General features: G+C 35.7%; 1 protein-coding gene across 1 annotated transcript in view; it reads left to right on the top strand.

The window, feature by feature from the left end:
- KYNU (kynureninase) overlaps positions 1-13,253 on the top strand; it is a 106,378-nt gene extending 93,125 nt beyond the window's left edge. Inside the window, 4 exon segments of the mRNA XM_082465092.1 lie at positions 1,204-1,289; positions 7,219-7,449; positions 9,048-9,164; positions 9,166-13,253. Coding sequence (XP_082321218.1) covers positions 1,204-1,289; positions 7,219-7,449; positions 9,048-9,164; positions 9,166-9,195 — 464 coding nt within the window. The 3' untranslated portion in view covers positions 9,196-13,253.
- Positions 13,254-20,800: the final 7,547 nt, after the last annotated feature.

Raw genomic sequence — 20,800 nt, forward strand, 5'->3', positions numbered from 1 at the left:
CATCACATGGGATACAGAGAACTTCCTAAATGTTGTGAGAATTAAACTTAAACTTGATCCTTCAGACTGCTTCCAACCTTGAGATATGATTTTAAATATATTCACATTTGCACCTACCAAGATGCAAAGAATAAAGATGGGCTCTTCAGTCATATCAGGAAAGCTGTGTTTTATCTTGGCTGCTGAAATAATGAACTCTGTTATTATGCCAGTTATTTAAATTGTTTGTAGTGGGTTTTCTTATCTGTAAATGAGGGAGCTGGATTAGATCAGGGGTGGACAAAGGTTTTCTGTGAAGGGTCAGACTGGAGATATGCTAAGCTTTTGGGGCTATGCTGTTTCTGTGGCAAATACACAACTCTGCCATTGTGGCGCTAAAGCAGCCACAAAAATACATAAATGAATGAATGTGGCTACATTCCAATAAAACTTTATTTACAAAAACAAGTGGTGGGCCAGATTTGACCCACAGGATATAGTTTGACTAGCCTTAATTAGATGCATCTCTAAAGACCCAGAAAATTCTCTCACTCTTAGTATTAGTTTTTAACTTTATCTCTAACTAGCAGTTTTAACTCTTGGATTTAACTTGCAACTATTCAATCTAATTAATTATAATTAGGATAATGTCTGCTATTAATTTACCTTTTTAATATATCATACTTAGGCAGATCATTTTTTTTTAAAGCCTTTTTTTTTCTTCTTTCCTAAGAGAAGCTACTTGACCTAGTAATCCTAATGTTAAAAGTCACCTTCCTAAGTCATTTCATTTATATTTCTGCCTTTGGGTGACATTACAATTACAAGCCATTCGAACCTTGATATCTTCCCCTTGTTGACATGGTTTCATAATAGAAAGGCAAAGCATGGAGCAGAACAAGGAATGCTGGCTTGGGGATGAGAGGGCAGAGGATGGGGTCCCGAAAATCTTCTAGATGACATTATGTTTGTCTTTTGTCTAAGGGCTCTAATTTTTCGTAGGCTGCTATGAAGGTGGGGGCAGAGGAGATGGAAGTTGTAGGTGAAGGAGAAATATGCCAGTATTTTAGGTCCATGGCATTTCTCTTAAATATCTCAGAAATCTCAGGAAGAAAAGTTTTTAAGTCTTATATTTTTCCTCTCTACTTTACTGTCATAAAAAAATCGATAAAGGACACCTTTTTAGGCACATTCTATAAAAATGACACGATATTAATTTTTCAGAACTGCAGTTAATCCCTGGGGTCAATGGATTCCGAATTTCAAATCCTCCCATTCTATTGGTCTGTTCCTTACATGCTAGTTTAGAGGTAAGTGATCTATGCTTCAACCTTCCCACATCTTTACCTTTCTCTTTACCATAAACAACGGAGGAAGGGCAGGGTTCTCCATTAGGACAGTGACTGTGTGCTAATGTCACTTTTTATTTATATCTTCAGCCCCCAACCCAAGGCTTGGCACACTGCTGGCACTTAATAAATGTTCAATGAAACTTACCTAGGGTGACATATTTTTAGTTCCACTTAGAATTTGTGTGAACCTGAATAAGTTATTTAATCTTCTACTGGTCTCTCTATATACAAAACAAACATGCAATATTTAAGTCTTGATTAATTCACTCCTTCAAACACTTACTTATTAAGAAATTATTGTGTGCTGGATGATGTTGTGATTACTGGGGACTCTGTTTCTTCTAGTTCTGTGAGTCAATGAACTGACAAACTGCCATGTGACAAAACTATAGGAAGACTTTAGGGGGTTGGGGAGAGTATAAATAGTCAGAGTAAACCAAAGATGAGTAAGGTTGTCCCATGAAGTAGGGTGGATTTTCTTTTTCCCCTATGGTGTTTCTATAACATTATATCCATGTTTAATTTCTACTATTACTGGCTCAATATTTTTCTTTAAGTTCATTCATGCTTCTACTTAAAATTAGTCTCACCCTAAATAATAGGGTACTTACCTATATCTATTCATTTTTACTCACATATAATGCATATATATGTATATATATGTGTGTGTGTGTGTATATATATATATATACACACACACATATATATGTCTCCTAATTAATTATTTGGATATTGGATATTCATTAATTTCAGATTAAGACTAAATTTAAGTAAATATATATTGTTAATAATTATATCTATATAATAATAGTATTAATACATGTATTAAGGCAATGTATATTTTATAAACATATATTTAAGTAAAATATATTTTAAGTAAATATACATGTTTCTAATAGAGATTTTAAATATATAGTTATTCAAATAAAATTTTGATTTTTTGTTTTTTTTAAAATTGAAAGCCTCCTAAAATCATCTAGTTTAGGAAATCCTACTGTGGAGTATTCTGGCATGAGTGACCGGATAAAGACTTCCAAAATCTCTTCCAAACTTAAAATTCTAGAATTCTGTGAACTATTACAGCAGCGTCTCATTTTGGCCACTGGACAGCAGCGTCAAGTTCCTCTGTTTTTATACAACTTCACCACTAGATAGTAGTAATCAACTCATTTCATTTCATCCCAATTTAAAGAGCACGTACTCGGTATGACCACTAGATGGAGCTTGTGCTGTTTTCACTTTTTGGCAGGTTTTTTTTTTTTTTTTTTTTTTAAGTTAAAATAGACCCAGTAACAAGATTTCGCAGGCAGTGATACATATTTTAAAAAATTTTTTTCAGGGGGTGATGAAATCTACTCGGCAAATCAAATAATTATATTTGATTTGCTTTCAAAATATCCAAACTGAGGAACACTTCCGTTAAACATTTTTATTTTATTTTATTCTATTCTATTTTATTTTATTTTATTGGCTGCATTCGGTGTTTGTTGCTGCGAGCCGACGTTTCTCTAGTTGCAGCGAGCCAGGGCTACTCTTCGATGCAGCACGCGGGCTTCTCATTGCGGTGGCTTCCCTGGTTGCAGAGCACGGGCTCTAGGCATGCGGGCTTCAGCAGTCGCAGCACGCGGGCTCAGCTGTTGCAGTGCATGGGTTCAGCAGTTGTGGTGCGAGGGCTCAGTAGTTGTCGCTTGTGGCGCGAGGGCTCAGTAGTTGTGGCACACAGGCTTAGCTGCTCTGCAGCATGTGGGATCTTCCCGGACCAGGGATCGAACCCGTTTCCCCTGCATTGGCAGGCGGATTCTTAACCACTGAGCACCAGGGATGTCCCCCGTTAAACATTTTAAAAGAAGATAACGTTTTGCTTATTTTGAAAGTTTATATCAGGGAGAAGATGAGTTACAGTAAGAAAAAACAAGGCACCAAGGAATACCTTAGGAAAAAGGAGAAACTTAAAGTTTCCTCTGATTTTATCTTTGCAAATGACTTCCTAGCCATATCTAGAAAATGTCTTTTAGACACTATCACTTTGGTATTCTCTGCAGTGAACTGACTGTTCTTCGGTATCCACCTCTTCTGCCACAGGAAGAGTCTTATTCCTATTTTCCCTACCAATAGTTTTCTTCCACACTGTATTATAGTCACCTAGACATGGTTTCTATTCTCAGCTGGAATCTGAAGACTGATTTATCTTCTCCTTTAATATCTAAACTTAAACCTGAGAAAAAGACTCTAAATGCCACAGAAGAGGTATGTACACTGCTCTGGAGCTTCTTATCACTTAAGTATTTCTCTGCATCCTCTTGGAAATATCTTATTAAATCATTCACTGTCGAGGCTATGTTCTAACCAAAATTATCTTAAAGTAATCAAACCTTGTGTTAAAGAAGGTGTTTTCGAAATTCTTGCTCCCTATTATAAATTGCAAAATTCTGAAATTACAAAATAATACGTTTCATTGTTTCCCATTCTCTACTTAACTGTTAAAACACTGTACTTTCTAGATGTTTCTGAGTTTGCCATATGAGTGTCAGTGAATTAACCGATTCAGTACTTACCTTATTTATTTAAAAGTTACGCATATAGGAGATAGGTAGCTGAAGTTTGAGTAAATGAAAGAAATAAATACATGAATCAAGCTACCTTTCTTTGTTATCTCTACTTCCCTTTCGAAAAATATTCTCACACAGTCAAATGCCAACAGAAGAAGAGATTCTATACTTAAGAATCAATGTACATGGATATGATTTCAGATTTGCAATACAGAGAATTTTTTAAAAAGATTAATTATGGCTTTGTTCACAATTAATGTGTATTTGATTGATTGATGGATACCATGAAAAATAGCACCTTATAATCAGTTTCAAACTGTTTCTTCATACTGCTGCCTATTTAATCTTTTGTACAATAATTTAAAAAATATTGTGGATCAAGAGAAAGAGCAATAAGGTAGGAAGCAGGAGGCAAATACTCTATCCCTCACTGGGACACTAAGTGTGACCTTCAACAAGTGACAACTACTCTTGAATTCATTTGCCTCAATTTTTTAATGAAGATGTTTGGACCAGATTACTTTGGAGGTCACCTCAATATTCTAATTACTAACTTGAAATTAAACAATATTTATATTGTATTTTGAAGGGTTATATTTCTATGTAGCGATAGGTAGACAATTTTAGACTTTTTCAGTACATAAATATATAATTAAATAAATAGCTTAAATATACAAAATTAGAGCATTCAATTAAAATACGGGGCAGGGCTTCCCTGGTGGCGCAGTGGTTGAGAATCTGCCTGCCAATTCAGGGGACACGGCTTCGAGCCCTGGTCTGGGAAGATCCCACATGCCGCGGAGCAACTAGGCCCGTGAGCCACAATTACTGAGCCTGTGCGTCTGGAGCCTGTGCTCCGCAACAAGAGGCCGCGATAGTGAGAGGCCCGCGCACCGCGATGAAGAGTGGCCCCCGCTTGCCGCAACTAGAGAAAGCCCTCGCACAGAAACAAAGACCCAACATAGCCATAAATAAATAAATAAATAAAAATAAAATTACTAATACTCTTAAAAAAAAAAAAAAATACGGGGCAAGTCAGAAGAAATGTACCCTGTCTTTCCTCAGAGTTATTAGGGAGCCAATTTTAAGAATTTAAGAATTGAAAACATCATGCTATACTTATTTTTCCTATTTAAACATATCTAACTTTTCTAGCTTTGCATGTATTTTAGTTAGCAAGAAAACTCACCCAAGTAGTGGAAACTTTGCCAAGAATTCTGTTATAAGCTGAATATTTTCAAACTACACATTTCATTTTTCCTAATTAAAAAAAAAAAATTATTCCACTGTACTGAAAGCATGAAAATAATGAGAAGCAAAAAAAAAAAAAAAAAAGGACATTTATTCTACTTCACTGTTAACTCCTATTATCCCCTCTTGATATTTTTATCTGAGGCCTCAATAGAGACTTTTACGCTCTGAGAAGAATTTAAGACCGCCTCAGAATGCAGCTTCTCTTGTTGTGGTTGTAATGTGGAAACTAGTTTTACATTTAAAAGTTATTTTATTATTAACAAAGAGTCATGATATGTTAAAATTGAGATATTTGTCATGAAAAAAAATTGGTTCCTTGTTATCAAATCTGCAAGAGCAAAAAACTTCATTAAAAAAAAACCCCCTATAAACTTAATATTCCCCAAAGTCTTACTAACCTATGAATACAAATGAAATACCATTAAAAGTACTACTTTACACATTGTCCCCATCTGCATCTTACGGGGCCCAAAGCAGATCCAGAAAGTGTACTAGAATTATTTAAATCATTAAAATGTCCTCAAATTATTATTAATCTCCAAAGAGAAACTTGTAAAGATTCCTGTCACATTTTTTAAAAAATTCCAAACCTGACAGCCAAACCACTGGTGGGCTACACCTTACCTGTCCCTGCTCCTGCCCTCTGTAAGAATGCTGATTCTTGGATCAGGCTCTCTTGATCCAAAACTTGGAGGTGTTCCCTTGAGTCTTCATTGTGCCAAATCTATGGACATTTTGTTTTACAAAGGAAATGAAGAGATGCCTCTTACCAAACTCCATGTAACTGGGGTTACCTAAGCCCTAAAGCAGCATTTTTTTGCACTGAATATGTCAGATGCCTTTTGACATGGACCTCAAAGACCTCAGCTTCTATTTGCAGCTGAACTCTTCCCAGGCTGCAGACACAGTCCATGAGGTCTGGTTGGGAAGAGAGGCAGATAGCTTTCTATCCTCTGATTTTCCTCTCTTCCTTCAAAACATTACCTTACATACAACTCCCATCCTCTCCTTCAGCCACATCCATAGCCTCCATTCAACAGGTCAAGAAAATCTATGCCTGAATGGTTGAGTTCTAGTAGAATGCCTGCCCACACATGCCATGTGTATATACAGAAAAAACTATTTTCATAGACTTCATAAAGTATAGATATCACCAAATGACCCTATGTTTGTTCAGTGGCATAACATGATACAGAAAAGGGACATTAAGTGGCTTGGAGTGCATCATTCTCTGTTTGCAGTTATTTCAGTTCTTATATGTAGAACATATTTTTAAACTCTACTTGACCTTAAGAGATAAGCTAGAAAAGCATGTCTGTTCTGACCCCTAATGTTCCAATACCAGTTATTTTGTGCCCTTTTGTCACTCATCTTAATATAAGACACCTCAGGCGGCAACTGGCAGTATTTTCACACCAGTGTTAGAGTTTAGCAGGGGAGAAAATGATGAAAGAAGAAAAAGAGAAAGACCAAATGCTTCAGTAATAATACATGCATTATCTAACATTATTTGCTTTTCTGACAAAACTTAGCATCACTATTTAACTACTTGTTTTCTTACTGTTAAACTGAAGGAGATTTAGGAATTGGTAAAACGATTATAAATAATATTGGTAACATTGCCTTCCACATAAGCGTTTAGCTCTTACTGCACTTTTTTGTGGATTAAACAAACTTTATATGGAAATAGAAAAAAATCTTGATTATGATTGTATAAAATGTTTGGAGGAAATTTTTTGACATTTATAACAGTTAAATGCATTTATTAAGGTATGTTTTACTTATATTAATTACATGAAGCTAATTTAAAATAACTCTGAAGGAACATTATGTTCGCTTTTTTCTGCTTTTGCAAGTATTGTTTAAATGACATTTGTACAGCTTTTCTGTCATGGACACTTTGTGTTTAATTTTTAATGGCAAAGCACTTACAAGAGGACATGTTTTCACAAAAAGATTAAAACAGGATGTTTTATTGGAAAGGTCAAAAGTAGGCATTTCCTTTTATGTGTGATTTACAGTTAAATTTTGCTTCTTTATAAATCAACAAGTAACTGTGAACCTGATTGTTTCTCATTCTGCAGATCTTCAGGCAAGCAACTATGAAAGCACTGAGGAGAAAATCTGTTTTGCTAACTGGTTATCTGGAATACATGATCAAGCATCACTTCAGCCAGGATAAAGCAGAAACCAAGAAAACAGTCGTGAACATAATTACTCCATCCCGTATAGAGGATCGCGGCTGCCAGCTAACCCTAACATTTTCTATTCCAATTAAATATATTTTCCAAGAACTAGAAAAAAGAGGAGTGGTTGTAAGTATATCTCTTGCTTTGCTACCAGGTTTTTCTCTATGGGTTACATGTTGAGGATAAAATTTGGATTTTTTGGTTTATTCATTTTTCCATGTTATTTCACATCAGTCAGTGAGGATAAGTTAAGTGCCAGCTAAGTATTCAGCACTATGCTAACTGAAGGGCATGGAGATCTGTCATTTCTGATAAAAGGGAAGAAACCACAAATTTTGGTTGCAGGGAAGAGTTTTATGTAATTTATCCATTATTTTCATTATAGTTTGGGCAGAAAAAAATTTAGTGAAAACCCTAATATATTATATATTTATTGAATAAGTGGAATTAAAGTACAATATAGTAGAGGGAGAAAAAGGAAATCAGTCTTATTTAGTTGTTTGATTGAACTAAATTATTTTCAACTTTTTCACTTCAGTCAAGAAAGATATGTAGACACATCTAAGAGCATTAATGTTGTATGGAATTTTTTTTTTTTAATTTATTTTTGGCTGTGTTGGGTCTTTGTTTCTGTGCGAGGGCTTTCTCCAGTTGCAGCAAGCGGGGGCCACTCTTCATCGCGATGCGCGGGCCTCTCACTATCGCGGCCTCTCTGTTGCGGAGCACAGGCTCCAGATGCGCAGGCTCAGTAGCTGTGGCTCACGGGCCTAGTTGCTCCGCGGCATGTGGGATCTTCCCAGACCAGGGCTCGAACCCGTGTCCCCTGCATTGGCAGGCAGATTCTCAACCACTGCGCCACCAGGGAAGCCCTGGAATTTGTTTTTTAACTGTTGGGCCTAAGTAGCCCTCTTAGTCTCTTGAGAAGAACTAATAAGTATTTAATGAGTAATTTCAGGAAAAATGGTGATAACATATCTATTTCCAGTGATAATGTAATTTAGAAACTGCTGCAGTCTTCCAAACCTTTAGGAGAGGTATCCCCAGATTCTGAAGACACAAATCAGAATATCAGCATTCCAAATCACACTCTACCATTTACAAGCCATGGGCTCCTGGGAAAGTTAGTAAACAACTATTGACTTCAGATCCTTCATCTGTATTTTCTCTGCAAAAATACTTACCTCAAAAGTTGTTATGGAATAAAATATGCCAGCACACATAAACCATTTATTATATTGTCTAGCCTATAGGGTGTGTTTCTTAAAGATAGTCATAGTGATCTTCAGACTAGGCTGAATTATCTGAGCCCAATTCATGAGATTAGGGATTACTGAATTTAATGGAAATATAACTAAAACTCTCCAGATCTCAGTGAGGTTCTCAATCATTGAAATGTGTGCAAGGGTTCCAGTCTCTCCAGGTCTCTCCACAGATAAACTGTATACTCGATCCATTGGTTGCTTAAAAAGGATCATTGCTGACTGGACTTCAGGAAAGTACTTAGGATATTCATGTACCAACCCACTAATATTTTAATTATTATTAAGAGGGGAGTTTCAAGTAACATAGAAAGACTATGTTTTACTTAAAGTGAAAAAAATTGCTTATATTAAGTTTTAGGGAAATCAGTATGAATGTTTTATGTAAGTTTCTCTTGAATGTGGATTTCCATTATATGAATGATGCTAACATTATTGTGGTTTTACTTTTTGTTTCCCCTACAGTGTGACAAACGGGATCCAAATGGGATTCGAGTGGCTCCAGTTCCTCTCTACAATTCTTTCCATGATGTTTATAAATTTATCAATCTGCTCATTTCTGCACTTGACTCTGCAGAAACAAAAAGTAGCCGAGTTTTCCATAGCAACTTAAGCAAATAATATGGAAAGCCTGTGGTTATTTTATTACTATTATTCAAGTTTTAATTATTTCAAAACTGATTACACATAACTGGCAGTCAATTGTATACTTTACAGAAAAACAAGACAATTTTTTTAAGGGTCTGTGGCCTTGAGATATCTGCATGGCTGTCCAATTTCTTGGTGTTTGGTGGATCAAAGTCTTTACTGGTGCAAGTATTATGTACACAGTCTTGATTAGCTGTTATATTTCATTGTTAATGAAATGTTTTTTGTTGGTTTAATTTATAATTTAACTGACAACTTCACAATGTATGTGGAAATTTTTGTGTCAATTTTAGAAATATTACTTTAATTTTAATTTACCAAAGAGTTTCTTATAGGCACTGTAGTTGAACAGTCTGATGTATGTATGCTTTTTACAATGTTCCATCTAACTCCAATCTGAGGAACAGAAAATGCATTTTCCAGGGCAGTGGATTTCAAATATTTTGGTCACAATCCACACTAAGGAATACATTTAACATCAGATTTTAATTTGTGTACAAGCCTTATTTTATTGATTCTAATACACAATTTTTTTAATCGTATGTTAACATCTGGTAAAGAAGAAATGTCTTTCAATTTTCATTCAGCAGCTTACAATTGCCATTGGCCATTCTTTCATGTTACCATCCCTGACATTACCATGATTTTCATAGTGAGTAGATATCATCCTAGATCTGCTTTTAAAAATGGTATATACAGCAAAAACAAAAGTTGCATAAATTATTTGCTTGTGCTTTCATATTTATTATTTTATCTCATTACAACTAATGTTGGTTGAAGCTCATTAAATTGATTTCTTTACTCACTCTTGGGTCCTAATCCATTTTTCAAGGATGTCCCTTTATTTAATGTTATCATAATCTCTTGGTTTTGTTTAATGGGAATTTCTCCTGATAAAAGACTTTAGATGCTACTATGTCTCTAAAATAGTGAAATAAATCACTCTAAGATACTTGTGATTGAGGATTAAAGTTAGGAAATAAGTGCTTCATCACTCAACCTCTATCCCAAATCTATGGACCTTTGTTAATCACTAAGAAAACACTACAGTTACATTCAGCCCTGTAAGAGTCCCCTAGTTCTCAGCTGTTGATGCCATAACCACTATTCATGAATTGGCAAAATATTCTACATTTGTATACATAAGCAGCAAGAAAGAGTGACTATGATGATATTAGCTTAGCCAACCACTTTGAGTGGTAGAGTTAAATAAGAAGTTGCAGAGATCTGACACCAACACCAGCAACTACTGGTATTTATTGAGTACTTCCCATGTACCATGTATTGTGCTATTCTATTTACACGTTATCTCACTTAATTGACTGGTTGCATAATTGCTTTAGAAAACCTTCCCACCTCCACTTTTGGCAAAACTCATCTTTCATAGATGGAAAAATTCTCAAAACCTTAAAATCTGACCATACATGACTTCATCTAGAAGAAACTGTTTTTGAACCTCACAGTGGTAAATAACAAAGACATAATTTCAGCTCTCAGGGAACAGGTAGCTTAGTGGGGAAACAGATAGTAAACCTATAAACATCCAAGTAAATATATAATTACAAACTGTAACTTCTTCTATGAAACATAAACGGTGATACTATGAGAGAAAAGTCTTACGGGTATTAACTAGATGGTTGAGTAAGGGAAGGTATATGAAGGTGCTTATCAGTTAAAGTTCTAAAATATTTCATGTTAATCACACTAAAATTACATCAAAATATGTATATAAACAACTTAAAGCATAATCAGTACTCTGTCCTCATCACCCAGGTGAAGAAAGAACATTAAAAACTCGCTTTCTCACAGACTCTGGGAGGGCTCATGCCAAGGACTACTTCCCAGAACTTCTGCTGCCAGTGTCCTTGTCCCCATGGTGAGCCACAGCCACACCCCGCCTTGGCACGAGACCCTCCAACACTAGCAGATTCACAGAAAGAGAGACAAGATGAAAAGGCAGAGGCTATGTACCAGATGAAGGAACAAGATAAAACCCCAGAAAAACAACTAAATGAAGTAGAGATAGGCAAACTTCCAGAAAAAGAATTCAGAATAATGATAGTGAAGATGATCCAGGACCTCAGAAAAAGAATGGAGGCAAAGATCTAGAAAATGCAAGAAATGTTTAACAAAGACCTAGAAGAATTAAAAAACAAACAAACAGAGATGAACAATACAATAACTGAAATGAAAACTACACTAGAAGGAAACAATAGCAGAATAACTGAAGCAGAAGAACGGATAAGTGACCTGGAAGACAGAATGGTGGAATTCACTGCTGCGGAACAGACCAAAAAAAAAGAATGAAAAGAAATGAAGACAGCCTAAGAGACCTCTGGGACAACATTAAACGCAACAACATTCGCATCATAGGGGTCCCAGAAGGAGAAGAGAGAGAGAAAGGACCAGAGAAAATATTTGAAGAGATTATAGCCGAAAACTTCCCTAACATGGGAAAGGAAATAGCCACCCAAGTCCAGGAAGCGCAGAGAGTCCCATACAGGATAAACCCAAAGAGAAACACGCTGAGACACATAGTAATCAAACTGGCAAAAACTAAAGACAAAGAAAAATTATTGAAAGCAGCAAGGGAAAAACGACAAATAACAAACAAGGGAACTCCCATAAGGTTAACAGCTGATTTCTCAGCAGAAACTCTACAAGCCAGAAGGGAGTGGCATGATATACTTAAAGTGATGAAAGGGAAGAACCTACAACCAAGATGACTCTACCCGGCAAGGATCTCATTCAGATTCAATAGAGAAATCAAAAGCTTTACAGACAAGCAAAAGCTAATAGAATTCAGCACCACCAAACCAGCTCTACAACAAATGCTAAAGGAATTTCTCTAAGTGGGAAACACACGAGAAGAAAAGGACCTACAAAAACAAACCCAAAACAATTAAGAAAATGGTCATAGGAACATACATATCGATAATTACCTTAAACGTGAATGGATTAAATGCTCCAACCAAAAGACACAGGCTTGCTGAATGGATACAAAAACAAGACTCATCTATATGCTGTCTACAACAGACCCACTTCAGACCTAGGGACACATACAGACTGAACGTGAGGGGATGGAAAAAGATATTCCATGCAAATGGAAATCAAAAGAAAGCTGGAGTAGCAATACTCATATCAGATAAAATAAACTTTAAAATAAAGAATGTTACAAGAGACAAGGAAGGACACTACATAATGATCAAGGGAACAATCCAAGAAGAAGATATAACAATTATAAATATATATGCACCCAACATAGGAGCACCTCAATACATAAGGCAACTGCTAACAGCTGTAAAAAAGGAAATTGACAGTAACACAATAATAGTGGGGGACTTTAACACCTCACTTACACCAATGGACAGATCATCCAAAATGAAAATAAATAAGGAAACAGAAGCTTTAAATGACACAATAGACCAGATGGATTTAATTGACATTTATAGGACATTCCATCCAAAAACAGCAGATTACACCTTCTTCTCAAGTGCGCATGGAACATTCTCCAGGATGGATCATATCTTGGGCCACAAATCAAGCCTCAGTAAATTTACGAACATTGAAATCATATCAAGCATCATTTCTGACCATAATGCTGTGAGATTAGAAATGAATTACAGGGAAAAAAACGTAAAAACACAAACACATGGAGGCCAAACAACACGTTACTAAATAACCAAGAGATCACTGAAGAAATCAAAGAGGAAATCAAAAAATACCTAGAGACAAATGACAATGAAAACACTATGATCCAAAACCTATGGGATGCAGCAAAAGCAGTTCTAAGAGGGAAGTTTATAGCTATACAAGCCTACCTCAAGAAACAAGAAAAATCTCAAGTAAACAATCTAACCTTATACCTAATGGAACTAGAGAAAGAAGAACAAACAAAACCCAAAGTTAGCAGAAGGAAAGAAATCATAAAGATCAGAGCAGAAATAAATGAAATAGAAAAAAAGAAAACAATAGCAAAGATCAATAAAACTAAAAGCTGGTTCTTTGAGAAGATAAACAAAATTGATAAGCCATTAGCCAGACTCATCAAGAAAAAGAGGGAGAGGACTCAAATCAATAAAATTAGAAATGAAAAAGGAGAAGTTACAACAGACACGGCAGAAATACAAAGTATCCTAAGAGACTACTACAAGCAACTCTATGCCAATAAAATGGACAACCTGGAAGAAATGGACAAATTCTTAGAAAGGTATAACCTTCCAAGACTGAACCAGGAAGAAATAGAAAATATGAACAGACCAATCACAAGTAATGAAATTAAAACTGTGATGAAAAATCTTCCAACACACAAAAGTCCAGGACCAGATGGCTTCACAGGTGAATTCTATCAAACATTTAGAGAAGAGCTAACACCCATCCTTCTCAAACTCTTCCAAAAAACTGCAGAGGAAGGAACACTCCCAAACTCATTCTAGGAGGCCACCATCACCCTGATACCAAAACCAGACAAAGATACTACAAAAAAAGAAAAGTACAGACCAATATCACTGATGAATATTCATGCAAAAATCCTCAACAAAACACTACCAAACAGAATCCAACAACACATTAAAAGGATAATACACCATGATCAAGTGGGATTTATCCCAGGGATGCAAGGATTCTTCAATATATGTAAATCAGTCAATGTGATAAACCATATTAACAAATTGAAGAATAAAATCCATATGATCATCTCAATAGATGCAGAAAAAGCTTTTGACAAAATTCAACACCCATTTATGATAAAAACCTCCAGAAAGTGGGTATAGAGGGAACCTACCTCAACATAATAAAGGCCATATATGACACACCCACAGCAAACATCATTCTCAATGGTGAAAAACTGAAAGCATTTCCTCTAAGATCAGGAACAAGACAAGGATGCAAGGATGTCCACTCTCACCACTGTTATTCAACATAGCTTTGGAAGTCCTAGCCACGGCAATCAGGGAAGAAAAAGAAATAAAAGGAATACAAATTGGAAAAGAAGAAGTAAAACTGTTACTGTTTGCAAATGACATGATACTATATAGAGAGAATCCTAAAGATGCCACCAGAAAACTACTAGAGCTAATCAATGAATTTGGTAAAGTTGCAGGATACAAAATTAATGCACAGAAATCTCTTGCATTCCTACACACTAATGATGAAATATCTGAAAGAGAAATTAAGGAAACACTCCCATTTACCATTGCAACAAAAAGAATCAAATACCTAGGAATAAATCTACCTAGGGAGACAAAAGACCTGTATGCAGAAAACTATAAGACACTGATGAAAGAAATTAAAGATGATACCAACAGATGGAGAGATATACCATGTTCTTGGTTTGGAATAATCAATATTGTGAAAATGACTATACTACCCAAAGCAATCTACAGATTCAATGCAATCCTTATCAAATTACAAATGGCATTTCTTACAGAACTAGAACAAAAAATCTTAAAATTTGTATGGAGACACAAAAGACCCCGAATAGCCCAAGCAGTCTTGAGGGAAAAAAACGGAGCTGGAGGAATCAGACTCCCTGACTTCAGACTATACTACAAAGCTACAGTAGTCAAGACAATATGGTACTGGCACAAAAACAGAAACATAGATCAATGCAACAAGATAGAAATCCCAGAGATAAACCCATGCACCTGTGGTCAACTAAACTATGACAAAGGAGGCAAGGATATACAATGGAGAAAAGACAGTCTCTTCAATAAGTGGTGCTGGGAAAACTGGACAGCTACATGTAAAAGAAGGAAATTAGAACACTCCCTAACACCATACACAAAAATAAACTCAAAATGGATTCAAGACCTAAGTGTAAGACCAGACACTATAAAACTCTTAGAGAAAAACATAGGAAGAACACTCTTTGACATAAATCACAGCAAGATCTTTTTTGATCCACCTCCTAGAGTAATGGAAATAAAAACAAAAATAAACAAATGGGGCCTAATGAAACTTCAAAGCTTTTGCACAGCAAAGGAAACCATAAACAAGACAAAAAGACAACCCTCAGTATGGGAGAAAATATTTGCAAATGAATCAACAGACAAAGGATTAATCTCCAAAATATATAAACACCTCATGCAGCTCAATATTAAAAAAACAAACAACCCAGTCCAAAAATGGGCAGAAGACCTAAATAGACATTTCTCCAAAGAAGACATACAGATGGCCAAGAAACACATGAAAAGCTGCTCAACATCACTAATTATTAGAGAAATGCAAATCAAAACTACAATGAGGTATCACCTCACACCAGTTAGAATGGCATCATCAGAAAATGTACAAACAACAAATGCTGGAGAGGGTGTGGAGAAAAGGGAATCCTCTTGCACTGTTGGTGGGAATGTAAATTGATACAGCCACTATGGAGAGCAGTATGGAGGTTCCTTATAAAACTAAAAATAGAATTACTATATGATCCAGCAATCCCACCACTGGGCATATACCCAGAGAAAACCATAATTCAAAAATACACATGCACCCCAATGTTCATTGCAGCACTATTTACAGTAGCCAGGTCATGGAAGCAACCTAAATGCCCACTGACAGATGAATGGATAAAGAAGATGTGGTACATATATACAATGGAATATTACTCAGCCATAAAAAGGAACGAAACTGGGTCATTTGTTGAGATGTGGATGGATCTAGAGACTGTCATACAGAGTGAAGTTAAGCCAGAAAGAGAAAAACAAATATTGTATATTAACACATATACGTGGAACCTAGAAAAATGGTACTGATGAACCGGTTTGCAGGGCAGAAATTGAGACACAGATGTAGAGAACAAACGTATGGACACCAAGGGGGGAAAGCGGTGGGGGGCGGTAGGGGTGGTGGTGTGATGAATTGGGCGATTGGCAGTGACATGTATACACTGATGTGTATAAAATTGATGACTAATAAGGATCTGCTGTATAAAAAATAAGTAAAATAAAAATTAAAAAAAAAAAAGAAACTCGCTTTCTCCCACTTGCACCCCTCTCCTTCCCCAAACCCAGAGATAATCATCGAACTAAATTTGGTGTTAATCATTCCCTTACTTTCTTTAAAATTTTATAACTAACTATGCATGTACCCATAAAAATATATTAGCTAAATTTGCCTGTGTGTGAACTTTATATAAATGTAATCATACTGTATATATTCTTCTACTTCTTTTGCTCAGCATCCTGTTTTTTGAGATTCATTTATATGTTACCATAGCTTTCCATTCATTTTCATTGCTGCTCAGTATTATATGCAACAATGCTGCTATTAACATTCTTAGTGCACATGTTCAAAAGTTTGTCCAGGACATATAATTGTGAAAGTGCTGGGTCATAGGCCACACACATGTTCAACTTCACTATGTACTGTCAAACTTTTCTAAAGTGGTTGTACCAGTTTCCATGCCAAACCAGTAGGACATGAGGGTTCCCTTGCTCCTTATCCTTGCCAGTAGTATACATGTAAAAATAGCCAATGTGATTATTAAAATAACAGAGAAAAAATGTTTAAATGTTGCTTTTTACATGCTTTCCTTGTATATATTGTATTTATTTATTTATTTATTTATTTATTTTTGGCTGTGTTGGGTCTTCGTTTCTGTGCGAGGGCCTTCTCTAGTTGCGGCAAGCGGGGGCCACTCTTCATCGCGGTGCGCGGGCCTCTCACTATCGCGGCCTCTCTTGTTGTGGAGCACAGGCTCCAGTTGCGCAGGCTCAGTAGTTGTGGCTCACGGGCCTAGTTGCTCTGCGGCATGTGGGATCTTCCCAGACCAGGGCTCGAACCCGTGTCCCCTGCATTGGCAGGCAGATTCTCAACCACTGCGCCAGCAGGGAAGCCCTATATTGTAATTATTAACTTTAAAGTGCTTGTTTATCTTGACCCTGTGCAATTCTTTGAGAACCGGGTTAAAATGTGTTATTTGAAAGGTATTCACATTTGCTTCTGCCAGTTGCCAAGGGTCACTTCTGACTTGTTTTCAGGTTTTTCAAATCACATGAACAGCATGCAACTGGATATATTAATCCATGTGAGGACCAGTTAATAGTTACAAATCTTCACAAGTTATTAATTTTTCTTGCTGATCCTTTACATAGTCTTTGGTTGTCAACATTATGCCAGGCTCTCCTATCAGTTACTTACCTTGGCCAATCCTAGGCTTGTCTCATGTCCTATTTAGTTATCAACACTGACGCTCAGTGACTCTGGGATTTGGCAGAAACTCTGAGGATGAAAGCCATGCCTTGATCCTAAGCTTACTTTGATCTTTGCTTACTTCCCATGTTCCTGCTTTTATTTCATTTTGGGGTTCTGAGAATTTCTCACTTTTGTGCCATCTCATTTAAAAAGGCGTTTTTGTTGTTGTTGTTCTTTTTTTTTTTTCTTTCTGGTATCTAATCCCCTACAACATGCTGAACTGTCAAGAACTGGTTTATGACTGAAAACAAAAAATATATATATACTAACTGTTTTCTTAAGTAGAATGAGTGAAAAATGAATTGCACTTTCTCAATAACTCATGCACATCTATATAAATATCAATTCTTTTATAGCGATGCCCTTAGGTGCTATTGTAATACACAGGTCTGTTTGTGTAACATGAAATTATTAAACAAAACTTACTGGAGAAAAGGCTGGATGTGAAGTCAATAACTTATTTTCAAATTAAAGAAATAAACTTTTTCTACAGCTATTTTCTGCGTAATAACTTTCTATTTACTCGAGTTCAAAACTATACAGGTTTATATTCAAATTTTGTTACGTCTTTGTTTCACAAATTGAAGCTGCTAGAGCATTGATTTTTAAGTAAATGGATTTTGGCATAATCTTAAGAAAGAAACCTGCAAACACCCTGAAAGCACACCATAAAGCACAACATGATAATCACTGGATTAGGGCACCCTATTACTGAGATGATGGATTTGATGCTTGTGTGGGCCATTAGCATCTGCACTATGTGTTTGAGAAAGGTATAGGATATGTACCCGGCCCTCTAGTAGTAGTATTTTTAATCTCAGCAAGATGTATTCTCAAAGAACAAAATGATAAAGAGGATCATTATAATGGATTTAAACATGTCTGATGTGGTTTTGCCTTATTGCAATTATTCTTTTTATTAATGATCTAGTATTCCGATTTTTGACTCTTTAAAGTGGCTCCTGAGTCCTTTTGACATCACCTCAGCTATTTTTTGATAGCTTCATTGCTTTTGGTCTCACAAGATGTAGGCTTACTTTGTGTATTTTCTACCTCAAACTTGACATCACTCATTTCTTTAAGAATATTCAATTTCTTTTGGAGAAAAGTGGCATTTAGAAACCATAATCTTAACAGTAAGAGTGCTCATTATAATTAGGTTGATCATTATTTCCACGATTTTCAGTAAAAGCATTAGGAAATAAACATTTTTATGAGAAATTATATCTTTATTTCATATTCATCTTTTCAATTTAATTTAGGATAACAGAGTTTTTATTTAACTTAATCTATTTTATATTTTTATCTCTTGCACTGAAAATCTTTGTTCTAATAATATTAATTTTATCATATATAATATACACTATCATCTCTATGCATATATATTATACATATAGTTTTAGAATTAGTAATACTAAAGCTATCATAAACAATATGATGAAAACAGTTTAAGATCTTTTGGAAACTTCTTTTTGTCCTTAGAATACATCTCACTAGGAATAGTAAGTCAGATTACTGTGTTTTAAAGGCACTTGTAGTAACTCTTCTCTGTATGGTTCCATCACCAATTGTATACATATTTAGGTTCAGTACTTTGGAATTATCTTTTCAATCTTTATAAATTTCCTTTTAAATATAAAAATTATTTCAGAATTGTGTAATATACTTGGACAATTTCAACTTCAAATCTGCAAGCCAGGTATACTCAGAAAACTATAGATTCTGTCCCTATTCCCTTCACCCTATTTCCTCCCACTATTTATAAATTTTTTTTCATGCTTTGGTTTATCCTTTCTTTTACTTTACATATAGATAGAGAGATATAGATATAAATATAGGTAAATATAGGTATATTTCTCTCCTTCCTTATATAATATATAATAAATATAGCAGCATGTTACAAATACTTGCTTCCACTTTGGAAAAACATTCCTTTATAGAAAATTATAGTTAATACTTAAGGACTAATAGAATTAAAAAATAATTCATTTTCAATTCTTATTAGAATAATTGGTTCAGGCAAAGATCAAACATTATAGGAAAAGTTGATGAGAAAGTATATAGTGGGGGCATTGGATTGTTACCACCTAAACTCACTGATCATCACTAATACCAGTAAAAATGAAGCAATCTGTAACTATGTGCCTGTGATGCAGGTTATTTACTAAGGATATAGTAAACCTGAATCCAATACAACTTTAGGGCTATTTTCCAGTTTCTAACAATGTGAGGGATGGAGGAACAAGCTAAATGACCCCACAGACCCCACGGAGAAGCAAATATGGGCCATTCTACATGGCAACTGGTTGGGTTTCTTCAACAAGTCAATAGCATGAATAAGATAGGGAAGAGGTGAGGGAGAAGGAACTATTCTGGATTATGAGACTGAAGAGATAGCAAGCAAATGCAACGTGTGGACTTAGTTTGGATCTTGATTCAAAGACCAACTATAAAAATAAATTGCTGGGCTTCCCTGGTGGCGCAGTGGTTAAGAATCCGCCTGCCAATGCAGGGGACACAGGTTCGAGCCCTGGTCCAGGAAGATCCCACATGCCATGGAGCAACTAAGCCCGTGTGCCGCAACTACTGAGCCTGCGCTCTAGAGCCCACGAGCCACAACTACTGAAGCCTGTGTGCCACAACTACTGAAGCCCGCGCGCCTAGAGCCTGTGCTCTGCAACGGGAGAAGCCACCACAATGAGAAGCCTGCGCCCTGCAACAAAGAGTAGCCCCCGCTCACTGCAACTAGAGAAAGCCCGCGGGCAGCAGCAAAGACCCAATGCAGCCAAAAATTAAATAAATGAATAAATAAATTAAAAAAATAAATAAATAAATAAATAAATTGCTGAGAGACCTGAGGACATTTGAATGAGAAAAGAATTTTTATTCAATTTGTTAGCTGTGATAGCTACTGTGGATGTAAGAAGACGTTAGTATATCTAGGTATATATACCAAGTACATAGGAATAAAATGATGAAGTCTGGAATTTGCTTTAAAATTCCTTTGTCCCTTCCCTCTCCCCTCCCCCCCAAAAAATAGAAAGAGTTTCTTATTGTATCATGTATATAATATTTCCCACTACATATTCTTATGATGGAAACAATCCCTTCTGCCTCCATGTGTCAAAAAGTTGTTTCCATAATTTCCTTATGATGGATTTTGAAAGGAACATTATATCCTATACTTATTTGCATATTTGTCTTTTCTTCCTACTTTAATATCCTAAATCAAATGAAAATAGTGTTTTAAAGCATGACTTCTCATGAAAAACAAAGAAACTAACTAACATTGGATTCCTGGGACTCAGTTGCAGTTTCAATCACATATAATATTATTTTAGGTGAAAAGAACTGCATTTGGGTGCCAATATTTACTAAAC

The sequence above is a fragment of the Balaenoptera physalus genome, assembly GCF_965194825.1.
Source record: "Balaenoptera physalus genome assembly, chromosome: 6".
Classification (NCBI taxonomy): Eukaryota; Metazoa; Chordata; class Mammalia; order Artiodactyla; family Balaenopteridae; genus Balaenoptera; species Balaenoptera physalus.